This window comes from Neophocaena asiaeorientalis, unplaced genomic scaffold, assembly GCF_003031525.2.
Source record: "Neophocaena asiaeorientalis asiaeorientalis breed wild unplaced genomic scaffold, Neophocaena_asiaeorientalis_V1.1 scaffold5, whole genome shotgun sequence".
Taxonomy (NCBI): Eukaryota; Metazoa; Chordata; class Mammalia; order Artiodactyla; family Phocoenidae; genus Neophocaena; species Neophocaena asiaeorientalis.
The window spans coordinates 8,064,558-8,090,973 of NW_020174698.1; the positions used below are offsets into that span (position 1 = coordinate 8,064,558).

The 26,416-nt window shown below is 36.1% G+C and overlaps 1 protein-coding gene across 2 annotated transcripts in view; it reads left to right on the forward strand.

Annotated features, from left to right (window-relative positions):
• PTPRK (protein tyrosine phosphatase receptor type K) overlaps positions 1 to 26,416 on the forward strand; it is a 564,516-nt gene that overhangs the window by 202,760 nt on the left and 335,340 nt on the right. For both annotated transcript variants that reach the window (XM_024759084.1, XM_024759085.1), the window contains exon 3: positions 6,592 to 6,863. In XM_024759084.1, coding sequence (XP_024614852.1) covers positions 6,592 to 6,863 — 272 coding nt within the window. The remainder of the gene's footprint in view (positions 1 to 6,591; positions 6,864 to 26,416) is intronic.

The window sequence follows — 26,416 nt, forward strand, 5'->3', positions numbered from 1 at the left end:
TCAGAACACACAAAAATGCTTTTCTTATTAAGGTAGAATATTACTTAGCCTTTGGACTTGGACTGAACTATACCATTGGCTTTCCTGGGTCTGTACTTCTCAGCCTCTGTAATCACGTAAGCCAGTTCTGTCCAATAAACCTCTTTCTTTCTTTGTGTGTGTGTGTGTGTGTGTGTGTGTATGTGTGTGTGTGTGTTCGTTTGTTCCCTGATGTACCTTGATCAATACACCCTTTATATTAATACTGGTGTAAAACTATTCAGTTTTTTTGATTTTTATTCTCCAGACATCCAACATCCCAGTAAAGACTTTTGTTTTATAGAGATCTTTGAACCATGCAGTGACTGAATGAGGAAGTAGATTCAATATAAATAAGTGCACTGATAATGTTCTCATTATAGCATGAAGTTAAAGAGAATTGTGCGTATTAAAATATAGTGATTCTTCATATGTAGTCCAGGGACCACTGTGGGTCCCCAAGACCATTTCAGAGGAGCTGTGAGGTCAAAACTACTGGCAAAATAACACTAAGATACTCCTTTTCCTTTTTTCCCTTTCATTTTCTCATGAGTGTATGGTAGAATTTCTCAGAGGCTACATAATGTGTAATATTACAACAGATTGAATGAAGAAGTAAAAATGAGAATCTAGGTATCTTCTATTAAGTGATACATTAAAGAGATTTGCAAAAATATGCCTCCATACTATATTTTTTGGGAAAATGTAGTAATTTTTCATAAAAATATTTTATTTTGGTTATATATACGGGCTTTATTACTGTTAATATTAACTGAATTAACAAATGTTAACATTTTTGTCAGAGCCACTCGTATATATACAAAACCTTCTCTTAGAGCAATGGTTCTCAAACATTTTAGTTTTAGGAGACCCCTTTTCCACTCTTAAAAAATATTGAGAATATCAAAGAGCTTTTGTTCCTTTGAGTTCTTGTCTATCAATATTGACCATATGAGGAATTCAAACTAAGAAATTTCAAAAACATTTTTCAAAAAACATTTTTCAAAAAACATTTCAAGAAAAATGTTTGTCTCCTTCTCACTCATTCAGTCATTCAATTAACCAAAGAAGTTCTCATTGAACCTCTACTATATGCAGAGTTGTTTAATGCAATGTCAGTTCATTGCTAAGCTGCTCTAAATCTACCCTGCAGTACCTGCTGTATGAGAGTGGAGCTTGACCCTTTAAGCATTTCTCCTTTGTAACTAGCACAATGTTAAGCTTTGTCAGTAAAGGGTGCTGAGGGGGCATTTTAGAGGGAAGGAGCTTTTCCTCTTTTTTTAAAAAAAATGTTTCGGCTGCATTGGGTCTTCGTTGCAGCACACAAGGTCTTTTGTTGTGGCACGCCGGCTCTCCGTTGCGGTGCACGAGCTTCTCTCTAGCAGTGGTGTTTGGGTTTTCTCTCTCTAGTTGTGGCACGTGGGCTCTGTAGTTTGCAGAACGCGGGCTCTCTAGTTGAGGCACGTGAGCTCAGCAGCCGTGTCACATGGGTTGCCCCGTGGCATGTGGGATCTTAGCTTTCTGCCCAGGGATGGCCCCTGCGTCCCCTGCATTGGAAGGCGGATTCTTTACTACTGGACCACCAGGGAAGTCCCTGGAGCTTTTACTCTTGACTGAACTTTGTATTTTTGTTTCTTCTTGCTGGTCCTGCGTAGCTGTACGTCCCCATTGCATGCAGTGCCTCATGAGCTTGCAGCCCCAGCCCTGGCCTGGTGACTACCTTGTCCTGTCCTCCCAGCATTCACATAGCTCACTCCAAACCCTGCTATGTGGGAGCATTTCCTGCTTACCCTACAGGTGTGGACCAGCTCTAGACTGAGTGACCCAGCAAAGGTCTTCACCACCGAGTGGGCTGCAACCACACCTTCTAAGGGGATCTGATTCTAGGCAGCCTCACTCCCTTTTCTACATTTTTTTTTTCTGCCTTGGGTATTGTGGTTACCTTTAGAGTGCTCTTTATACTTTTAAAGCCTCTACCCTCTTGTAGTTAATAATTCTTTATATTATACTTTTACTGTTACATTTACTGTGTGACTTCTCTCTTCTGATTGGACTCTGAATGAATCACATGCTTTCTAAGAGAACATTATTACTGTTCTGTGGGAGATAAATGTTCCTATGTAAATTATTTAAAATTTGTATAAGAACATTATATTGTATAATGAAGGGATAGAACCAGAAAGGCAGAAACTGTGTATTGAAGGCAGGGAAAGGTCAAGGTGGGCTGGGGCTGAAGAAGAATAGTGAGTAAGAATTGGCTAGGGGCTGAGATGAGGGGAGGATTTCTTATAAAAGCATGAGCCTGTTCTGGAGGAGAAAACTGGCATGATTTGTGGAGAAAATAGTGAGTGCTCTGTCAGTTTGGGGAGGCTGGTTTGTGAAGAGAAGTAGTGGGAGGTAATGTGGAAAAAGTACTTTGGGGCAAGATCATGGAGTGTGGTCAGTACTAAGCAGAGAAGTAGAAATTTCTCTCTGCTTACTTTATAGGGAAAATTCAATGGATATTGAATAGAACTGATTTAATAAAAATATTGGTAATGTACAATAAAGGAGTTTTAGGAAGAAGTATGGAAACCTATTTATCATTCATTATTTTCTTAGCAGTTAATCCTATTGTCTGTGTTACTATGTTTTTCCTAGAAGTATAGCTTAAAGATAAAATTTTCATTAATACAGAAAATCAATTGGGCATTATTTGTTTATCTAGATATTAGACTGTGGTGTTTATGAATATGGGACTTGTTTTCTTTGTGTCTTCTTTTAAATAAAAACTGCTACTTAGTCTAAGTACTTGAAGCCTCTCTTTTTTAATGAACTGAAAGAAATGAGAAGTTCCTGGTTTTTGTATTGTGTGTTTTTGAAAGCCAAGTTGCTGTTAATCTGTAGGATTCAACTAGGATTTATTTTTAAAAGGCAAAAAAAACAACAACCCTATGTTTATTTCCTAAGTATTTATCATTATTCATTTGATGTTCCTGATGTAAGATAGCATTCATGTAGTCTTTTGTTTTTTTAGCATACGAATCTAATGCATGTTCATTGTAGAACATTCAGTGAATATATGTGAACAAAAATAAGAAAACAGAAGACAAAGTACAGCTTCCCCCCGATAGTGCAGTTAACATTTTGCTATGTATTTTTTGTTCTTTTCCAGTCATATGCATATTTATGTGTACATATGTGAATACACCCACACACCTACACAAATGCGTTTTAGTATAAATATATATTTTCATAAATGAGTATAATATCTTATAACCTGCATATTTTACTTAACATATTATATCTTCCATTAAATGGTTTTAATAATATCATTTTTAATGACTTCATAATTATTGATCAAACTATTTTATCATAATTTTACAAACTGCCTCTTATTGGACATTTAAATACTTTTGCTTTTCTTTATTTTAAACAGTGTAATGACGAGATAGACATCTTTTTTAGGCTATATCTTTGTACATATACATGATTATTTTGCTAGTGTACATTCTTAGATTTGGAATTGCCAGACCAGAGGGCATATATCTTTTTATAAAGGTTTTTGATTCTCATTGGCAAATTGCTTTACAGGAGGGTTACACTTTAAAAAAATTATAACCATTTACATTTTTCTCCTCTGTCTTAAATGATATATTTGAGAACTCTATTGTTCGAGAGACTGTAAGGAATATTTGTAAGGCCACACTAAAGAAGTTACATTGATTAAAATTAGCACGTTATATGTGTGTGCACACAGATGTTTCATTATTAAGCCTTGAGGTAGCTAAATTACAACTGAATAGAACTAAACTCATCAGAAATCTAAGGGATTAGTTAGCTGATAACAAAACAATAGTAAATAAGCTTAAATTATACCAAAAAGAATGAAGGAAGTACGTATTACACACTTGCTTGACTCTTCTGGTTGGTAGCCAGTTATTCTGGGAGTCTGTGGAAGTAATTTTTAGAAGTTGATAAGAATAGCATAGTGTTCTCTATGTTTGGGATGATGGAAGGGAATCTTGTGTCAAACAGGCAGCTACTTCCATGGTGCCTAGGGGGTAAATTGCCACTCTTTGAAGTCAGATGGCAGAAGGATTTAGACGGCTTTTTGATGCTGGTGCTTCTTCCTTTCTGGAACTGTGAAATAAATACATATTATTGCATAGCACTCAGAAAATGTAGCAATAGTCAGGCTGCATTGAAAGAAGCCCATTTAGCAGAAACACTCTATAGAAATAAAATATCAGCACTTCTAAAATTTTGCTTAACTTGCACCAAATGCCCTTGAAGTGCTGAAATAGTTTGGACAAGGTTTTATTTTGTGGCTTTTGTCTTTCTAATGATCAAATTGATAATTCCTACAAATTAATTTACTTTGCTGATCCCATTTTCTTAATAAGAAAATTATTGTAGCTTAAAAGTACAACTGGCTGAAAATTGCTAAATGGTCTTAATGGTAAATATCATACTATATAATTAAAATGTGAGACAAAACATTTTATTTCAAAGTTTATTTTACAATGGAAGAAAATAACGATTTGAAAGCCTGTAAATCATTTAGAGAGCACTACTTTAAAATTGACAATCAGAAGCCATAATTGATGCAGACATAAAAATAATTAAAACCCACTACTACCATAATATGTCAGTGAAAAAAGTTGTAATAGCGTGGAGAAACAGGTCACTAGGTTTGTGAAGAAGCTGAGGCCCAATAACACGAAGTAACTTACCCAAGATCTCAGGGCTGGTCCTACTTAAAAGCCATAACCATAATTGATCTGTTCTGCTGTGGTAAATATGAATGACATCTCTGCATTTCAGCCATGGACTTCAGAATGTGAGTATAACCAAGAACAGAAACATCCTGCTTCTATAAATTGTGCTGGGATCCAGGATATCCTATTTAAAAGAGAAAGACATAATTTCTTCAAAATATACATGGCCATTTTATTCTGTAAATGTGCAATCTGCGAGAATCAGGGGAGAACAAAGGAGAAAAGAAAAGAATTCCAGGTTACAAGAGAAGATGAGTACTGGGAAAAAGGAAGTGAAAGTAATGTCAATTACTATCCCTATAGTAAGTTTATTCTGTACTTGGCTTGGTAACTGACAGTGTTATCACATGAAATCTTCACAAAAGTTCTGAACCGTAAAGTACCACTGACCAGGAATTAGTAAAATTTAAAATTTCGGTTTCTTGAGTAGTTGAAGCCCTCTTATCTGCTGTGATTTGAACTTGCTATTGGGGGTTAATTGAACTAGTTAGATGGGTAGTCAATGAGTATTTAGTGTGTCATGGCAACAGTTACTGTGTTTTAAGGAGGAGACACAGAGGGTTGATTAAAATTCTTCAAGTTCATCCGTAAGAGAGGTCCAAGTGTAACACTTGGTTCTGTAACACTGGCTTCTGTAACACTACATCTAATACATTTTGGTTAAAATTACACCCTGGGGAAAGATATTTTACAATAAAATTTGTGTTCTACCTTAAGTGTGATAAATGGGTGTCACTACTTAAAATGTAAATAGTTACATTTTTGTGATACATGTCTTTGTTAAAATCCAAAGGGACATGAGAAAAATTGGTTGTTTTTCTGAAGAGGTCCTAGGACTAATATCAGCAGCTAATGTATACTTAGCACTATATGACTTTGCCTGTCATGCAAGGAGTGTGTGTTTGGGGGTGGAACTATGAGGAATTGGGAGGTTGAGACTTTATGTTCTTTGCCTCCTCATGATAGATTACCAATGAATGTTTAAGCCAAAGGTAGTGGAGTAGATTAGTGATTTTCAAACCAGATTTCTTGCAGCTCTAGAAGAGCTTAGGGACTATTACAGAATTGGGGACAATAGCAATGGTGATTAGCTGACAGGTTAGTGGAGGAGAGTTCAAGTAGGTGAATCTACTGTGTGTCAGAGTCTCAGCTCTAAAAGTTTTGGCATGTTAAACTTCAGTCCTCACACTTACACTGCAAAGTATCCATATTCCCCGAACAAGTCCAGAGTTCTAGTACATTGCAGAAGGTCACACAACTTGCATAAATGATAATCTTGGGATCTGAAATCAGAAATGATTCCAGTGCCTGCACTCTTAGCCCCTCTCTACATTAGTATTATGAATGGGGAAAAGGAAAAATACACTCCCTATGTAAACCAGGCCAATAACATATTTCTTTTGTTTGCTTATTTATTTTGTTTGTTTGATAAAAGACCTTTGTTTAGCAAGACTAGAGATTATTTAGAGTGGGATCTGGACTTGAACCAGGCTCTACATGGTCTGTTTGACTTAGAATAAGTTACTAATTGTGCCTCAATTTCCTAATTTGTAAAATAGGAATAATAACATGTTGTGAAGAGTAAATGAATTTGTACATGTTATGTACTTTGAACAATGTCTGTTACCCACTATAAATTCAATTCATCTACCTACTTGTTTGATACCTTTTTATACCTCTGTTCTGGAAGATAGTCTTTTAAAATTAAATTTAATACTCAGAATAGATTAGTATTTTAGCTTTCTTTCTATTATTATAGTTCCCCTTTTGCTTATATAGCTATCTAGCTTTATTTTATGTAATGTCATTTCAGGTTCCTATATGATAGTGGATTCTTCAGATCATGACCCTGGAGAAAAAGCCAGACTTCAGCTGCCTACAATGAAGGAGAACGACACTCACTGTATCGACTTTAGCTACCTATTATACAGCCAGAAAGGGTTGAATCCTGGCACTTTGAACATATTGGTTAGGGTGAATAAAGGACCTCTTGCCAATCCAATATGGAATGTGACTGGATTCACGGGTAGAGACTGGCTTCGAGCTGAGCTAGCAGTGAGCACCTTTTGGCCCAATGAATATCAGGTAATCAACTGTTCTTTTCTGGTTCATGCTTTGATGTCATTGGATCTCACTGTGTATGTAATACTTAGAGGTAAATACTGGCCCCATAGGAATGAGAGATTGTTTCTTTAGCTCTCCTCCAGTGCTATGCTTGAGGAAATGTTTGACTACATTGGCACAAAATCTTCAAAGTAGGGAAAATATTTCAACATATGGAAAAATGTAGTTTAGGTACAAAATGTGTTGGTTGTTTGGCAAAGAGCTGCTTATTGACAGATATATTTCTATGTCTCTGTTCAGGAAGAAATAGGCTTTTTGAGTTGAGTGTACGATTCAGACTGGATTGGTTTACTGGCTTCTTGAAGATAACATTTGAAAAATAAACATGAAATAGTGTTTCATGAAATATGTTATCTAAGGGGGAGGCATTTTCAGTAATTTTAAAATATTTTTGTCAATTACATGGAGTATAAAAATAGGCAAACAAAACGTCACCAAGAATTGAGTGGGGGACACAAGAATTGACTTAAAGGTAGCACTAAAGAATTTCAGTAAGAGTTTAGAGTCTTCATTCTAGTGATGAAGTGAATGCTTCATGCCATCCCACTGCCACTTGACTGCCTCTAATTACTTATTATTACTCATAAGTCTCCCTTACATGGCCTATCATGGCTTCTCCAGCCCCAACTATAAAAAAAAATAAGCAACAAAAAAAGTTGTCCACATGTCTTTGGATCTTTTCCCCTCCCAGAAACGTTTGATTTAATTATGAGTAAACCATACAATGAATAGTGTCAATACCTACGTTGTGATTTGTGTGACAGAGTTTATATGGTTGAACCAAAGAAGTCCACTTACCAGTTTGGAAAGTTGTTCAGTAATCTTCATTGTAAGGTTCAGGACCTGGTAACAGAAAGTTACCTCTTCTGAAAGTTCACTTCTGTGTTAGATCTTGAAATTTAAACTTTTAAAAGATTTGCCTGTTCGTAGCTTATTATAGAACCTAATGGGAATGAGTTTATGTAAAGGTATATTTTTTATTATTGTCGGTGAGTAATTTATAAGCTAATAGTGTTATTTCTGCTTTTTAAAAAAGCATGTTAGGCTTATCTTTATTCCTGGGAAGAGGGGAGAGGAAATCAATGCATTCTTTTAATTGCTTTGTTTTGAGTTGATTTTTTATTTTATTAAAAGTCTCTTACTTCATACAGGTAAGGTTCTCCATTGAGGGTTATGTGTCTATGAAGATTTCAATGGATTTTTATTAGGTACTAGTTGATTCCATTATTCCTGAACAGAAAGATGTTTCTCTTCAGTCCTGGAGAGCCATCTGCTTCTTCAGGGTGCATAGCTCTGGGCGGGCTGCTTATGTGGTAGGTGAGTGGGTGGAGGTGTGTGAAACTAATGCTAAAGCACTGAAGCAAGATTAACGGGCGCATCTATGACAACAGTGGATTGATAACTGTCATTGCTGGGTCACCCTTACAGCACATTATCATCATATTGATTTCTTTAGAATCTGCTATTGGAGCTTAACATAACACTAAAAAGAAAAAGCTCTGATTCAGCAAAATAAAACTGTCCACAGATTCAGCCTCCTTAGACTAAATTAAAGCTCAGATAACAAATCTAGCAAAATTATTAAAAATTTGGGTTCTGGAGTAAGGTTGCATATATTCAACCCTGTTGGTTGTTTGCTACCTGCATAGATGGTACATTAAAGAATCAAATTGTTGGTTGCGTCTTTGAAAATAAAACCTATAGAAGTAGATTTTGATAAATCCAGAAAATAATGTATCTGTGGTATCATACGGCTGATCCTTTGTAACTAAGAAATGGCATGCATGTAATTACTTTTTCCTATTTTTTTGCTAAGATCTATCTTTGAATTACTGATATTAATAACATTTTCTCTTTTTTTTACCAAATTGTAGTTTCTATTTTATTATTTTTTATTGAAGTATAGTTGATTTACAATGTTGTGTTAATTTCTGCTGTACAGCAAAGTGATCCAGTTATATATACATATATACATTCTTTTTTATATTCTTTTCCATTATTGTTTGTCACAGGATATTGAATATAGTTCCCTGTGCTATGCATTAGAACCTTGTTTATCCATTCTACATGTAATAGTTTGCATCTGCTAACCTCGGACTCCCAGTCCATCCCTCCCTCACCTCCCCAATAACATTTTCTTATGGCACAGATTTCTGGAATGTTAATTTTTTTTTTTTTTTTAATTTTTTTTTTTTTTTTTTAAAAAAAGTCCCCTGCATCGGCAGGCGGACTCCCAACCACTGCGCCACCAGGGAAGCCCTGGAATGTTAATTTTAATGTTGAGTTATAGTACCAAGAGCTGGATGAACGCTTCTTTGTTCAGTCTCATTTTGCATGACAAAGCTGCCTAGGTTACTTGTACCTGTGGTATTTTAAAGCAAACAGTGCAAAAGGAACCTGTGCAAGTTTCAGCCTGGCTAGTGAGATCATTTTGGAAATCTTTTGTTAGAGAAAATGATTGCTAAATACATAGAACCTGTGGGTAAATGTCTCTTTGTTGCAGACTGAAATTTGAGCAATAGGTCATTTCTTAAGTGATTACTTTGCTTCCACATCCTTTTCCCTAACTTGCAAAACTTAGCAATCAATGAGAGCAAAGAACAGAGCAGAATATTTTTTATTCATGTGCTTAGTGCTCAATAAATTACTTGATTGATGTTTTCATCGATTTTGTCATTTAGCTACCTAGTGATATCTGTATATCAGTTAATTAGAAACAACTATATTAATGTAGCATTTTTGCTATTAGGAAACAGCATGAAAAACTTTTGACTATTGCTTAATGCAGACTTTTTATGGATTTTAAAAAATTAGAATATAGCCATTGCAATGTGCCATGTTATAAGCCTACTCTTTCATTCTTAAAGAAACACTGCATATTTTTAATGGTCTCAGACTCTAGATTAAATAGTTATGCTATTCATAGAAATTGTTCTCCTTGGTTCCACAGTTTACTCAGCTTCTCTTCTCCAGAGATCTTACACTCTTCAAACCTGTTCTTTAACCTCTCAGTTTTCTTTTGTGTGTCTAGTGAAGACTCCTTTCTCTTCTTTGCTTGAGCCATTCCTTATCTGACCACCCCTTTGGTACAACCCCTTTTCACCCAACTTTAGCAATAACAACAGAAGCAATCAAAAAGAAAATAGGCTGAGAGAGCTCCTACCTTTAATTAGTATAGGATAACTTTTGTATAAAAACCGTGATCCTGGGAGTGAAAACAAAATACTCCTTACAAGTAGCTCTTCTCTTTTCCATTTTCCTGTTGAACTAAATATCTGAAAAAGATATAGCACACCTTTGGTGTGATTTACCCTTCCCAGAGATTCCATCTTAGCAGATGACTAAAGAGAAGATTGATGTGGTAATTTAATTACTTAAGCTGTGGACTATTCAATAATGAGGAGATGCCAATTTTTAACCCCAAGAAACTTAACCTCTGATTTGAAAAAAAAATACATGAAATTGTGAAATGAAGGCAAAAATGATTTTCTGAATAATGAATTTTGGTTACCTGGAAGATCAGGATAAGGGTCCTTGTCTCTGGGACCAGCCATTCCTGGGCAAATGTTGACTCTACTATTTAGTGGATGTGCAGCCTTGGGAATATTCCTGAATCTCTTTGACTGCAGTTTCCTCATCTGAAAAATGAGGATCACAACAGTACCTACCTCACTGGGTTGTTCTAAGTACTGAATTAATACACAGTGTTTAGAAAAGTATCTGACACATAGCAGAGGTTTACCATAAATTAGGTTGACATTATGATGAGTAAACAAAAAGATTGTGAACTCTATTGGATTTAATAAGTGCTCAGCATTTTCTTCTATTGTGAAAGCATACTATTCTTTTCTTTTTGAACACAGTTTTTTTTTAGAGCGGTTTTAGGTTCACAGCAAATTCGAGAGGAAGGTACAGAGATTTCCCCATATACCCCCAGTTCCCACACATGTATAGCTGCCCCCATTATCAACATCTCCCACCAGAGAGGTACAACAGAAGAACCTCTATTTGGTACAATAGATGAACCTATATTGACACATCATAATCACTCAAAGTCTGTAGTTAATTTTAGGGTTCACTCTTGGTGTTGTACATTCTAAGAGTTTAGACAAATGTATAATGACATGTATTCATCATTACAGAATCAGAGTATTTTTACTGCCCTAAAAGTCTTGTGTGTTCCACCTATTCATTCCTCCCCATCCCTACTCTCTTTTTCTTAGGTTTTTTGTTTATTAAAACATCTGATTTTTTGGCACATTATTAGCATGAGGTCACACCATGCTAACCTCTGGGGATATACAGGTAAAGTTCTTCTTCTCTTGAAGCTTACAGTCTAGCTTGGCCCTGTAGAAGATAAAAATGTAAATCAGATGTAGGGTCTGCCTTTAAGGAGCCTAGTCCAGATGGGAAGGTGAGATATATGTAGATAAAACTTTGAAACAATGTAGCATTATTAAATGACTTAAGAGGGGCAGATCTAAAATGTAGTGGGGAAAATGAAAACAAAAGACTTGTTTCCAAAGTAATTTGAGGCAGAAGTGGGACTATAATTCTTGTTGCTTGATTTCTCTATTCCTAGATTAGTTTGCTTTCCTCCGTACCTCATTGTTTTTGTTAAACCACCATTATTTGGAATGGACACTTTCTATAGTGAAACACAACAAGCAAATGTAAATTGCATTTATGACATAAGCATTGCAGTGATACAACTAATATATAAGGAACTGTTTCTCACCTGTGTCTTCAGAAGCAATAGATGTCTTTTTAGCTCAGTATACTAATTATAGAAAGTATCATATTACATGTATTTTATTTGCCATGGTTACAAGTTGCTAATTCTTCCTGTTTTTATAGGCCTTAAGTAAGTATTGTAATTTTTTAATTGCTCTAAACAGAAGTCAAAAGAAAAACAGCAACCCAAACATTATGAGTTATTATCTCAGTGTTAAATTTCAGCTGAAGATCAGCATACCTCTAAAAGTGTTATTTTCTCCACTCTGGAAATCTGACCTGTCTTGTATGTGTAAAACTAAAATTCTGCTCTTGGATTAAATCCATTAGTTTCTTACTGAACAGTGAGGTTGTTACCAAATGAGGCAGGCAGACATAACTTCCAAAACTATTAGTGGAAACCTAATCTGCTGGTTTCCATTAACTGGGTGCACATCATTAATCACAAAAACGTTGCGTGATGAAAACTACAGGGGTTTGGCCTGAAATTGGAAAGTGATAATATAGCTGAATATGCCTTTTTTTTTTTTTTCTTCACCTCCTAATTCACTGAGAAATAAATGCTGAACTTTTGCCACCCATTTTCTTCTTAACATTTTTCACTGGTTTAAAAAAATGTAAGAACTGGACAAGCATGGGGTCTTTTGTTTTTGCCTCCTTTTTAAAAGTTTATGTTAACATGCATTGCACTGATATTTTGGCAATGGAATGTTTGTTACACTCCAGAGATACTACTGCTTTGGCTCCAAGAAGATTGGGACTTAAACCAAATGACTGTTTACTTAAATAAAAAGTCTCTAAAAGATGGATCTCGAAGGATGGAGCTGAAGTTACAGCATGCTCATGAACCATCCATGCAGAGTGAGGAAAGAGGATATCACTCCTGTGCCATAGCTCTTGGAATGCTCCCAATTTTTACTGCTCTTCATCCAACCATGTAGAGCCCCACTGAAGAGAGGAGGGTGGCAAGATTTTTCTTTTGTAGATGGATTTTCTTTCCTAGTCTGCTTGAGCTGCCATAACAAAATACTATAGACTGAGTGGCTTAAACAACAGAAATTTATTTCTCTCATGGTGTGAAGGCCAAAGATCAAAGAGTTGGTCTGTTTGTTTCCTGGCGAGAGCTCTCTTTCTGGCTTGCAGAAGGCCACCTTCTCCCTGTGTCCTCACATAATGAACAGAGAGAGCTCTGGTGTCTCATCCTTTTCTTATAAGGGCACCAGGCCTATTGGTTTAGGGTCCCATGCTTTTGACCTCACTTAACCTTAATTACCCCCTACAGGCCCAGTCTCCAAATACAGTCACATTGGTGATTAGGACTTCAACACATGAATTTGGTGGGAGCGGACACAATTCAGTGCATACCACTAGGTATATCTTACAGCTGTAACTTCATTTGTAACCATTATAAATGACTCTGGCTCATTATCTTGTATGACAATATTGCAGATATTATTAATTTCCTGTTGAATAGTCATTCTACTCCTTTCCACGTTGGCTAGGTACCCTCCCACCTTACTTACTTTCCCAACTTACTTTGCAGGTAGCAGTGGTCATGTGACCAGCTCTGGCCAATGAGTTATGATGGAAAGTCAGCTGGGAGACTTCTGGGAAAGGTGTTATTCCCTAATTAAAAAAGAGATACATGTTATTGCATGAGAACATGATGCTTGGCACTACTGCAGTTATTTTGTAACTCTGAGGAAGAAGATAACTGAGGGTAACAGAGGAAAGTATGGAAGGAGCCAGGGTTCTACTCTCAGACAAAATAATAACACCAGCAACAATAACAAACAATAATAACTTTCAAAGCAACTTTTAGTTGAGTATTCTCCTATGCAGCCCAAAGCATCCTAATAGATCATGTCACATCTTTGTTGACCTTTCAGTCAATCCCACCTCTCAACACATTTGTAGATAGCACATGTGAGACATATGGCAGAATTAAAAGTATACGTATCTATCTGTGAATGAAACAATTAATATTTTTCAGTCCATTTGCAGGGAGAAGACAAAGCTATATACCTGAAAATGTAAATAGGACTGTAATAGAATGAGTCAATGACTGAAGGGAGTAGAAAGAAAGGAAGGAAGGATAATTTGTTGAGTGTCTACCATGCATAAGACACTGAACTGGATACTTCCATATATGTCATCTTTACTTTGTTTTAATATTTGATCAAGTGCTAAGTGAATGTTTCTTATCTTCATACATGGACCAAGTTGCTGGTTATTAAGTGGTTGAAATTATTCCCCTTTTCCTCTTGACTAATTTAACCTTGCTTTTAAAATTTTGGAATTTAGCCATATCAGTGACATCTGAAGTTAACTAACTTCACAACTAAATAGGTTTATTTTAGTTCTGGTAACAGTAATTGCCTAACATGGGCATTTTGGCTCATTTTTACACTGGCACCATACCTTCTGTTTGATAGGCTGTTAACAAAGCAGCTTTTTGCTGCTCATTTTTACTCTTAATGTTTCCTTATTTGTTTCATTTAAAGTACTCCAAATAGGATTGAAAAAACTTTCACGTTATTATAGTCATTGTTTTCTTAAAACTTATCATCCTATGAGGATGACTTCTCTCTGTTTCCCGACGGTGATTTGCTTTTATTATAAAACAAAAGTTCCTTTGGACTCTGTTTGCAGTGATTCATTGATGAGACTTACAATGTGTAAACAAATGTAAACAAATGAAAAAAAGAGTCCTGTTAACACAGTAATTATTGCAAGCAGATGACAGAAGTCTGTTGTTATTCTACTAAATCATACCTGTTTTCATTTAGTGTAGCAGGAGCTGTCAAGTGTCCCTTCACTAATTCTTTTTTTTTTTTTTTTTTTTTTTTTCACCCCTGAATCGGCAGGCAGACTCTCAACCACTCTGCCACCAGGGAAGACCCCCTTCACTAATTCTTTTGAGAAATATTTCCATGAAATTAATGCACTTCCCTTTTAATAGCAGATTGAAAAATAATGAGCAGTAAGCAGAGTTAGGCAGTGTTTGTTCAGCCTATGACTTTTTCTTAGGAGTTTATTTCATCCAAGGGGACTGGGGAAGACAGATGCTCCAAAGGGTGGAAGAGATGCCCGTACCTTGCATGCTCACTCACTTGCGTTCAGCCCAGCTTGTTGAATCCAAATTAACACACTACTGATTCCTTGTTTTCCATACCTCAGTATCCATTAATTACATACATTAATGGGCTGGTCTTCATATACCAAGATGGAAAAAAAATGTATACTACTGGGGTAGGATTCCTAGCCAAACACACAAAAATGTAAGAACCATTTCCTTCTAATCCGTTTAATCTGACAATGCTGTACCATTTATTAATGCAATACCATATCAATGAGAAAAATATAGATAACAATTTAAAATCAATTCCTTGTTCAGTGATTTTTGTCTGCTGACTTTGATGGTTAATTGGAATTCCCCCCCCCCCCAGGGGCTTTTAATTTTCTGTACAATCTGAATTTCTATGCAATCTCTTTGTCCATTTCCATGTCAAAGACTGATTTTTCTTTATTTTAGGTTGTAACAGAATATCGCTTCCTCAAGGGAAAAACAAAACTAAGCTGGGTGACATTATGTTTTTATCTTAAATTTAACTTTTCTGCTGTGGTGATTTCAGTTTCCATTCTTAGAACATAATGGAAAAAGGAAAGGTTGTAATTATCTATTTTAGCATAAGCTTTTCAATTGAAAGAGTATGGTAGGGAGGAAATATAAAGGAAATGTCAGACATATTTGTACTTCGTATCTAGTTTACTATTCCTTTTGATTCTTCTCTTGTTAGTAATAAAAGTTGGAATTTAAAGGAAAGCAAACTTTGGACACTGTAAATTAAAACATCCACTTATGTAATCTAGTGGACATTATGGTTAATTTTAGCTGTTTTGATTTTCAAAAGGTATTTTTAAAGCTGTCATTATAAAGCTAGCTGCTACATGTTATTTCTGCATTTAGTTACATAAATAACCACTGCGCACACCACTGGAATTCCCTGATGAGATTTAGATCCTTAATATTCTTTGAATGATCTTTGAAAAAAATCATTCTTCTCAGCTTTCTGGAAGCAGTAAATCAATTCTCATTTTATGCTTAAAAATAAGGTGTATACATTATATTTACATTCTTATATTTTAAAAACATCTATATAACTGGACACCCAGATTATAAACAAATACATTTATTGACTGAGTTAACTTAATTAGAGGAATTTTAATTTTTTTAAAATTTATTTATATATTTAGGGCTGTGCTGGGTCTCCGTTTCTGTGCGAGGGCTTTCTCTAGTTGTGGCAAGCGGGGGCCACTCTTCATCGCGGTGCACGGGCCTCTCACTATCGGGGCCTCTCTTGTTGCGGACCACAGGCTCCAGACGTGCAGGCTCAGTAGTTATGGCTCACAGGCCCAGTTATTCCATGTATTTAATAAAATATTGTCAAAGATAAAAAAATAAGGTGTATAGTCATAAATTTATACCAAGTAATAATTCAATAAAGTAATAAAGAATGGAAAATTTCTAGCACCTAGAGATCAAAGATTGGTTCAAACTTAAACATCTTTAGATCCTGGAGTTTTGCAAAAGCAGCACAAATATAATGCCTGGGAACAGATACAGCGATTCTCTGGGTTAGTATTTATTAAAGGACACTTTTGGTTTGGTTGTGAAATTCAGTATGTTAAACTTAAGAAAGAATGAAGTCAGTTTAGCCCCATAAATATCAGAGTGAATTTCTGTCCTGTTTTTGTTTTGGTTTCTGTTCGTTTTCTTTTTCTTTTATGTTTTCCCCTCGTATTATCCACCCACTTCCTTTGGGGAGGGGTAGTTACAAGCAAACCAATAAATACATAACCAAATAACTATTTTTTGAGTATGTCTATAACATTAGGTTTTGTGATATGCTGTATGAGAAGTAGAAGTAGATGGTCTCATTTTTTTATGTTGGTAGAGAATAAAGTTGAGGTCATTTTATATATTGGGTAAAGGTTTAAATTAGAAGGCTTTTGGTCTGTGTTCAATCCCAGGTCCATTGATCATCACGTCCTTGTTCACTGAGTGACTCTTTTGTGTGACCTTTTGAGTTTCAGTCCCTACAATATGGGATGATAGCTAGTCTACTAATTATACATGTGTTTTATGAGGTAATGAAAGCCTCAAAGGATTCTTTTTTTTTTTTTTTTTTTTTTGCGGTACGCGGGCCTCTCACTGTTGTGGCCTCTCCCGGTGCATAGCACAGGCTCCAGACGCACAGGCTCAGCGGCCATGGCTCACCGGCCCAGCTGCTCCGCGGCATGTGGGATCTTCCCAGACTGGGGCACGAACCCGTGTCCCCTGCATCGGCAGGTGGACTCTCAACCACGGTGCCACCACCAGGGAAGCCCTCAAAGTATTCTCTTTAAAGCTCTTATTTACAAATGAAAGTTACCAACTAAAGCTAGCAAAGTGAAAAAGAGATAGAATTGAAAAGATTTGGGATTCTGTCACAGCATGTTAGGGGAGTAGAATATCCAAGCCTGAAGAAGGTAGGGGCCCCGGAATAGCAACAACAACATTGACTTTCTCTCTGTATGTCACTATGAATGACTCATTAATTTATCCCTTTCACAAGTATTTATCAAAGCAACCTAATCTATGCCAAGCACTATTCTGGCTGCTGGGGATATACAGTTCTGAATAAGTCTCAAGGTTCCTATTCTCCCAGGAGTTCTACTCTAGGGGTGGGAGTGGGGGGGGAAACAGATAGATAAATAAATGAGCAAAATATCAGAATGCAATAAGTGCTAAAAAATTAGAATAATGTGAGAATTAGAGTTCTGGAAACGATCTTGGACCAGGTGGTTCAGGAAAAACTATTGGAGAAAGTGATTTTCACCTGGAGAGCTGAATGGCAAAAGGGACCCAGGCACACAAAGATCAGGGAAATGCAGCAGAAACAGAGCAAACAGCTAATTGAAGGCCCTAAATTTGGGGAGATTGGCATCGTGGAGGGACAGAGGACAGGTGGAGGAGTGCTCAAAGGAGACCTTTTCTAGGATGAGATGGGCAGGTTTTAGTTATGTGGAGCTTTGTCATCCAAGGAAAGACTTTCAACACTTCTAAAAAGATTTCTATAGAGGGATTCTATTTACTCATTTTTGGTCTCATCTTGGAAATGTTCCAAATATATATTCTTCTTTAGTCTTTTCACTGCTTACTCTTCAGTCACAGCTCTGCTTGTGTCCCCTCTTAATGGTAACAGTTCCCTGTTTCCCTTGCCTTCAGTTCTATTATAAATCAGTTACTTTTGGGGGGATGCTGTTTTGCTGATATTGACCTCCTCAGAGTTTGCCAGTGTTTCCTTTAAAGTCAAAATGTTTAGCCTTCATTTGAGGTCCGTCATAATTTAGCCTCAGTCAACTGCTCCAATCTCTTTACCATTATTTTTTTACAGGCACCCTCTGCTTTAGTCAAACTGCAAGATGCTCTAATTGTTCTTTGGGCACTTTGCGTGTGTATGTGAATGTAAACATGATATATATATATATATATATATACCTTAATATATAAATATATATACTATGTACCTTATATATAATATGTATACCTTATATATAAGTATTATATAATATATATTATATACTATATATATACCTTCTAAAATGCCTTTGTTTCTTTCTTTGCCTCGCCCAGGTTCTATTAATCCTTTAAGACCCAACATTATGCCCACTTCTACCACGAAGCATTTGTTAGTCACTTCAATTCTCCTTATATCTGTATTGCTTACATTGCTATTTAGACATTTAGCTTGTAGTATTTCAGAGAGTTTTATGTTTTGTGCCCCCAAGTGGATTATAGAACCTCTTTGAAAATGGACCGGGTGTGCCATAAAGACAGTGTTAATATTTATGTGGTGCTTTGTATTTTGAAAGCAGTTTGACAAATTAAAAAAAAAAATCATCTTCACAGTAGCATTTTGAGGTCATTAGGAAAAGGAGAACTATTTTTATTTTAGAGATAAGGACTGAGAGAGGATAAGTGACTTGTTTAAGGTCATGTTGCTAGTAGAATTGAGTTAGGTCCCCTAAAGGTAAATTCCAGTTCCTCTCTTATGTATCAGATTGTCTGTTTGTTTATTGATAATGATTTTTCAGTCTCGGTCTCAAAAGAAAATTTGATTTGCTGATTAAATATTAAGTGATGGGATAAGAGTAAGGTTATAGTTATTTCACTTCCATGCAATATCTCAGGAAGTTTTTCCTTATTATTATTTGCTAATATTTCTTTAAAAAAATTGAATATTTTTATGGTTTGTCTGTCAAGAATTGATTGGATGAAGTAAGCTGAACACTTAAGGGCCAGCTCAGAACTTTAGTGGATTGGATTTCAGTTCCTTTCCATAACCAAGTATTTATTGAGTTGTTACTACATGCTTGGTACTAATCTAGGCTCTGGAAGAAAACAAACAAGTATGAAAACAATTTCATACCTTTCTTTAGGGAATATAGAGTCCAGTCAGGAAACTGGCCATGTGTTGACAAGTTTGGTGGTAGGTGATGGTTAAATGGGGTTCTGTTATACAGTTATCTCTAATTTTATATATATTTGAAAATGCCATAATAAAACAATGCAGAAAAAAATCTTCTGAGGGAGATGAAACTTCCATATTGGCGGTCTTGTATTGTTATTTAATTAAATGGCCAAAGGAGTGAAGAAAACAATGCTATTAAAGGAGCTCCAAGAAGGAAGCAACACACAGGCCCTGTGGTCAGACAAAAATGGAGTGGGATCTGGGTATGCAAAAGCAGGAGTAAAAAGGGGTTTAGGGTTTACTCATTGCAAGCCATAGATAGCGCCCTCTGCTGTCAGACATGAGAATGATCATATTGTGTGAAGGGACAGCCACACTGGTCTGGCTGAAGTGGAGGGTTTTGACATGAAGAGGAGTGACAGATGATGTTGAATCGGTTGGACCCTATTATTCAGAAGTTTCCAAATCCAGGTGGTGAGATTGGTTTGTTAATTTGACTCCTAACTGTTTGTGGACCACTCAGAAAAGTCTAATCAGCAGAGCAGCGTGATGACAGTGATGATTTTTAAAAGTCATTCTTTTTAAGGCTAAGCTCAGCAGATCAAAGGTGGACCTTAGCTCAGCATTTGCTGGTTATCCCCACACTGCTATTATTCAAGCTCCATGTGTTCAAATCAGACTCTTGAAGTTGTGATGTTCGACATTTTTGCATGAAAACCTGTGGGGGGCAAGGCATATTTTTGTTATTTAGCTCCCTTTCTGCTAGGTAGAAATTTATTTATTATGAAAGGTAATCAGATTTTGGCAGACAAACTCACATTTGAAAAAAATGTCTATTCAAGGATTCTGCCTTTGTCAACAGAATTGCTAAATTTTGTTCATTTAAGCTTATTCTTTCCACTGGGATTGCAGGGGAACTTTCCTTTATTATAAAGGATGAAGGCTGTCCAGGTGATGTGCTTCTCCATCTGCCCGTTAAATCCTTAATCTCCTACAGTGGGTGGCTTCTAATCCTTTATTTGCTTTATGTACCAGTGGTTCCAAGTTGGACAAGTTCTGTGTCACATATGCCAACAAAGTAAGTTTCCTTGTGCCGTAAAAGGGCATGCTATGACCCAAGATCTCTGGAAAATAAAGTGGCTTGCTGTTCATAAGCGGGCCTGCTGGTTTTAATACAACCCAGTTAGTAAATGGCATTCGCTCACTATACAACCAGGAGTGCCCTATTGATTGGCGGCAGGAAGCTCCTTGTTCACATTGAGATTTCCTTTTTCACAGTTGCTAGCCCCTGAGAATTGTCAGTGTGCTGGCTTTGTGATGCAGTGAAAGGTCCTTTCTGCTTTTTTTCATTGCTGTTTACTTCTCAGTTTGGAGCCAGCTGAGTTATTGAGTCAAGGGCCTGAGTTATAAGGCACAGAAGTTTCATTTTTTTTATTTACTTATTTTTAAAATTATTTATTTGATTGCACTGGGTCTTAGTTGTGGCTCACTGGCTCCTTAGTTGCAGCTTGCTGGCTCCTTAATTGCAGCAGTCAGGCTTCCCACTTGTGACGTGGGAACTCTTAGTTTTGGCATGCATGTTGGGATCTAGTTCCCTGACCAGGGATAGAACCCAGGCCCCCTGCGTTGGGAACGTGGAGTCTTCACCACTGCGCCACCAGGGAAGTCCCAAGGCACAGAAGTTTTAAATGAGTTTGTTTTTGGATTTTCCTTGGTCAGGGTTCTTTTTGGAAGAAAGTCAAGCAAGTAATAGAGGAGGCAAAGTTATCCACTGCTTCTTAGTTATCACTCTACTACCTTAAATTCAGTGGGCTACCTTGTCAAGAGGTTAGGCCCTGAATTGAATTTCGGCCTTGAACCCCACTCTAGTTCAGAGAGCGCTCACGTTGCAGAAACGTTCTTCTCACTTCAGAAACGTAAACCTTCCTAACAAATCATCTTTACACCCGGTGAGATCTTTTATCTATCAGCTACCTTATGTGATAACTGGGAATCAGAAGGACAGGCACAATCCATTTCCTCTGTTCTTCAAGTAAAAGCCCATAAAGAGTATAACTAACCTAGTAGAGGATAGTGCTTGTTAAGTCAAGACAGGGGATAGCACACTTAACTTTAAAAAAAGAAAGAAAAAGAAAGCGTTGTTCCTTGTCCATTACTTTTGCATCTCCGATTAGCTGTCATATAAATGGATGACACTGGTTTGTAGAAGCAGAGAATGGAACTTTTTATTTTATTTTTTCAATCTCATTGCCACTACTAAAATGACAGTGGTTAGGAGATTACTTAAACCATGATTTGTGATCATATTGCCTGGAGGGGGTGAATTGGTATCAAATGGGAAATTTTCTATAAAAATGGTGTTTGTTAACTTTGAGGAGAAGGAGAAATTTACTAAAATGATGAATATTTTAATTTGGAGGGGATCATATGCATTAAGAGAGACACTTGGGCTTTTTATCACAACCGGACCACACAAAATTGCTTTAATTTCTAAGTGTTACCACGTTCTCTCCTTCAGCAATACAAAGCAGTTAGGGCCATGAGAAGTTAATTACACCTTCTGATGTAAAAGAGTCTGGAGGCAGTACCTGCAGTGAGAGGAGGTTCAAGCTGTTTTACAGAGCAGCTCCCTGCATCCCTGTATAGCTGTTGTTTTGTGAAGGGTCCAAGAGCCTCACTTATAGACCAGGGCTTCTGCATCTGGTCTCTGACACTTCCCTACTGTTTGGGTCATTCCCAGAGACTCTTGACTCTTCCTAGACTCTGGATTCCCTCGCTCCTCTCTGCCTTTAGCCTTGCTCCGGAAGCCCAGTAGCATCTACCACCCCTGTCCCAATGGAAACAATGTCCCTCTTAGGAGACAATCTTGTCCTTGGACCAGGAGCTAGGAGAATTGGGGAGTGGGAGAAGTGATGCTCTGCCATACCCTTTAATAAGACCCATTTTAAAAGTCTAGGGAGTACTCAGTTGTATTAGACTTGTGGGGAGTTAAAAGGAATGATGAGAAAGTTGAACTCTTTGAACTAAGAAGCCATTCTGTAGCAGAGGTGTAATTTATAGCCTATTGACTATTTTCTGACTGTTGAGTGAGACATTTAGGGAATAGTTACCTTATCAATTTTTAATGCCCAAGATTATAATATTATTTATTTAAAAGTGACATGTAATCTCTACAGTTAGCTCCTTTCTCCTGTGTCTTTCGTTCCTCTCTCCAGGCCCACCCCAGTATGTCCCATGTGCCCACTTGCCTGCCCCTCTCTCTGCAAACATGCAAAGTTTCATCCAGCTGAAAAAAATGTGTGCTGTACTTCCATGTGTAGCTGTCTCCACAGCCCAGCTTCTGCAGAGCGTGGTTGTTACTTGCTGCCTCAGGTTCCTCTCAAGGTGTTCTCATACCTTATAGCTTGGTTGTTCTCTCTTTCATGCATCTGACAATTACTGTCGTGAGATGATGTCTCTAACATTTGTTTCCCGTTCCAATTCCCCTTGACTTCTGTGTAACATTTGACATTCCTGGACTCTCTTTTTCTTCCTTAAATCTAAAAGCCTATATTATCCTTTTTTTTTTTAAACGTCTCTGAACATTTATTCATCTTTATCCTTTTCTGGTCTTTTTTTCTGTCTCATTCTTCTAAATGTAAGCAGTTCTGAGTATTTAGTCAGTTTTCTTTTATTAATATTTATTTAATGAAATATTTTATAAAACTATGATTATGCACAAAGAACAGTAAAACAAATGTACATATACCCATAAATCAACGGAAGTAATATCACCAGACCCTTCTGAGAGTCTCTTTCCATTCAGACTTCCTTTTTCTTACCTTGACTCACTTAAAACAAACATTTTATTAAATTTTTAATGTTTTTGAGATACTATATAAATGGTATCGTGCTCCGTGCATCTTGGGCCACTTAACTGCTGCTGCCAACCCCACAGCATTCAATATCCGTAACATCTATGTTTTTTGTGTAGCTGTATTCTTCTTCACTGCTGTATTGTATTCTGTTTTCGAATATGCTAAAAGTAATTATCCAGTTTTCTGCCTATGGATATTTGGGTAGCTCTTGGGTTTCCTAGTTGCTATGTTACAAAGGAATGTTGTGCATGTGTGTACATTCTTGTGCGTCTGTCTTTGTGCGCAGGTACACGCTCTTCTCTTGCTGTGAAAGCAGTACACGCTCTTCTCTTGCTGTGAAATGGCAAAGTCATGTGGAGTATACATTTTCGACTTGATAAGATGACCTTAAGTTGTTTGCCAAAGTGATTGAATATTGGCATTCCAACCAGCATGGTGCAAGCACTTCTATTATTGTATATTCTTATCAAAAAATAACTATACTTGATATTGCTAGATTTTCAGATTTTTCAGAAAGGTATTTTTAGATTTTTCAGATTTCATTTTCCATGGAGTGGGTGTAAAATTGTAATCAAAACTTGCAATTCTTTTCCTGAATTTTTCTGAGTATTGTTGAGGTTGAGAAGATTTTCAAATGTTTGTATTTGTGTTTCGACTTTCTTCAAGTGCCTTTTTATGTCGTTAGCCCATTTTTCTACTGTTTTATCTGTTTCTTATCAATTGGTAAACATTACTTAGTCTGGATATTAATCATTTGACAATAACTTGTTTTTTTTCAGGTTTGGCTTTAAGTTTTCACTTTTGTTATAGTTGTATAGACAAAATTTAACTTTGATGTTGATGATTTTATTGAAATTTCACGTACAGATTAAAAAAACATTTTAAGAAACCCTTCCCAACTCAGGTTATTTTTGTCTATGTTTCTTTTAAACATTTTATGATTTTCCTTTAAAATTTAAGTATTTAGGGATCTTGGAAGTGATTATATATATGGTGTGAAGTAGGGCTTTTTATGATCATCTTTATTGGTGCTGAACTCATGAATGTGCATTCTCCCCTCTCTCTAAATGTGTGTATATGTATTTAATTCATATTTGCATTTTGTTTTGATATATTTTCTTGAGCCCTGAGCCCTCTTTCCAACTGCCTTCTAAAAATTTCCATGTTGATGTACATCACCTTAAACTCATACCTAAAACAGAATTCCTTTTCCTACGCTTTCCCAGCCCTCACCCCTACATCTAACAAGTTCCTGAATTCTTTGAATGTCTCCTTTAAAATGAGTTTTTATCTGATTGTTTTTATTTCTGCTACTGCCCTTTTCATAATGCAACCTAAACCTCAGTTCTCTGTAATGTTTCACGTAGACTCCCTGCATCTCTATTTTTCCTAACCTAATCATGGGTGCTGACACTATATTGGTATTAATCTTTCTAAAGCAAAACTTTGAGTCTCTCCAATTAAAATACTTTTATTAACTCCTCGTTGTTCTCATGCTGAAGAGTCTAGTCCCTAAGGCTTTCCAGTTTTTCTTATGTCTAGCTCCACCTCTGCTTTACCTTATCTTCCTCTACAAAATCTCTCTTCTTCTAAATTCATTTCTCTTTAAATTGTCTAGTGCTTTTTATTTTTATTCATTACATCATTCCATTGTGTACCCATTGTTCTACTTCTTAGAAAGCCTAAATCAAACCCTTTCTATCATTATTTTTTCATTCGTGATTCACTGACTTATAACTTTCTGAAGGTTTTTGTTGAACAAAAGGTACCAATTTTTATTACTTTGTTGTATTCCCTGTAGCACCCATCATAATACTTAGCATGTAATAGATAATTAATAAATATTGGTGGGTTGATTAGTAGAAGGATACTAATTTTATGCAATGCAATTGTATTTGGATTGTCCTGGGTGAGTTTTTAAAATTTTATTTGATTTGAGGAATTGGGTTTTAAAAATTTCTGTATCAAACAAATTTTATTTAGGAAAGTGACAGACTCTATGTTTTTCTGAGAGATCCAATTTTTCAGTCTCCATGGAGAGTCTTTTCTTCCTAAATTACAGGAATTTCGTAATGCTAACTGTAAGTGGTTAATTTCTGTTTTATTCTTGATTTCTTTTTTTCTGTATCGTTCTTCAGTTTCTCAGTATCCCTGCTGAAAGAATCCTTCCACATTCTAATAGACATTTTCTTTCCTTTCTATTTTCCATAAACAGTCTAAGTACTAGTCAAAAATGCCTAGACTATTCAAGCCAGATAGTGGAGAAAAGGAAACTTTAAATCCTCTAAGCTGCTAATAAAATAGACAGTGAATTTAATATTTTTTGGTGATTCATGCAAGGTAGGGGAAAAAGGAAAGAATGGAAAATCTGTTCAAGCCTCTCCATTAGTCAATTTTATTTCAGCTGTTAATTGTTCTGCACCAAATGGCAGTGATAAATCAATGAAATGGTGGCTTTGAAAAGGGGGTTCTTAAAAATCTACTGAAGGGCATATCAACCTTTCTTTTCTCTCTTTTCAAACTTGCAAACAGTAAGTCTCCTCTAAAGCAATAGAGAAGAAAATGCTTAGAACACAGGTAGAATAAAGAGCTATTTTTATTTTCAGAAACATTTTTGCTTAAGAAAAGAAATACAGAAGTAACAAAATAGGCATAGAGCTGTGCTATCCAATCCAGTCCTTAAACTACTATGATTAGAATGATTCATTTCTCATAAGTTTTGTTTTATAAAACACATGTTTCTTGTCTTTTACCTTTTTAGATTATCAGCCTGTTACCACTCTCCTAGATGTAATAGGGAACATATACTGATTGTATGTTAAAATGAATTCTCTGGGAATTTAATATTCTCAATTCTCTTAAATAAATCTTGAAATGCTTTTTGTGTGTGTGTGTATAGTCACATTTCTTAATAGACATAAAGATGGCTTTTAAATTTAGTAATTGGTTGAGTTATACATGTTTTCAACTGAAAGGCCTTAATGATCATTTTATCCAACCCCCTGGTTTTGGAGACTCATTGAGGCTACATGATCTGTGGGCGTTATACAGAGAGAAGTGTCTGAGTGGGCCAAGATTCCCTTTCTGTTCAACTACTTTGAAGATAACTAGCTATTTTAATCACATAACTTCTTCCCCTTAAAGTCAAAGATTATTTTGTGTATTTTTATCATTTGTATCCCTTGAAATTACTTGTTCTATACAATATAATGAATCACGGATAGTTAAATAAGTTAAAATATATTGGTAATGTTTTGCTTTCCTGATGATGAATGCTGCTACCTTCAATACCGATGTAAATTAAAGAATACATTACTCTGAAGGTTATCCTATAATATTTTTTTTCCACAAAGAAATTGTGTTTTTTTTTCTTAGTATTATATTTTGGTTTTGCTTGGCAGGATTA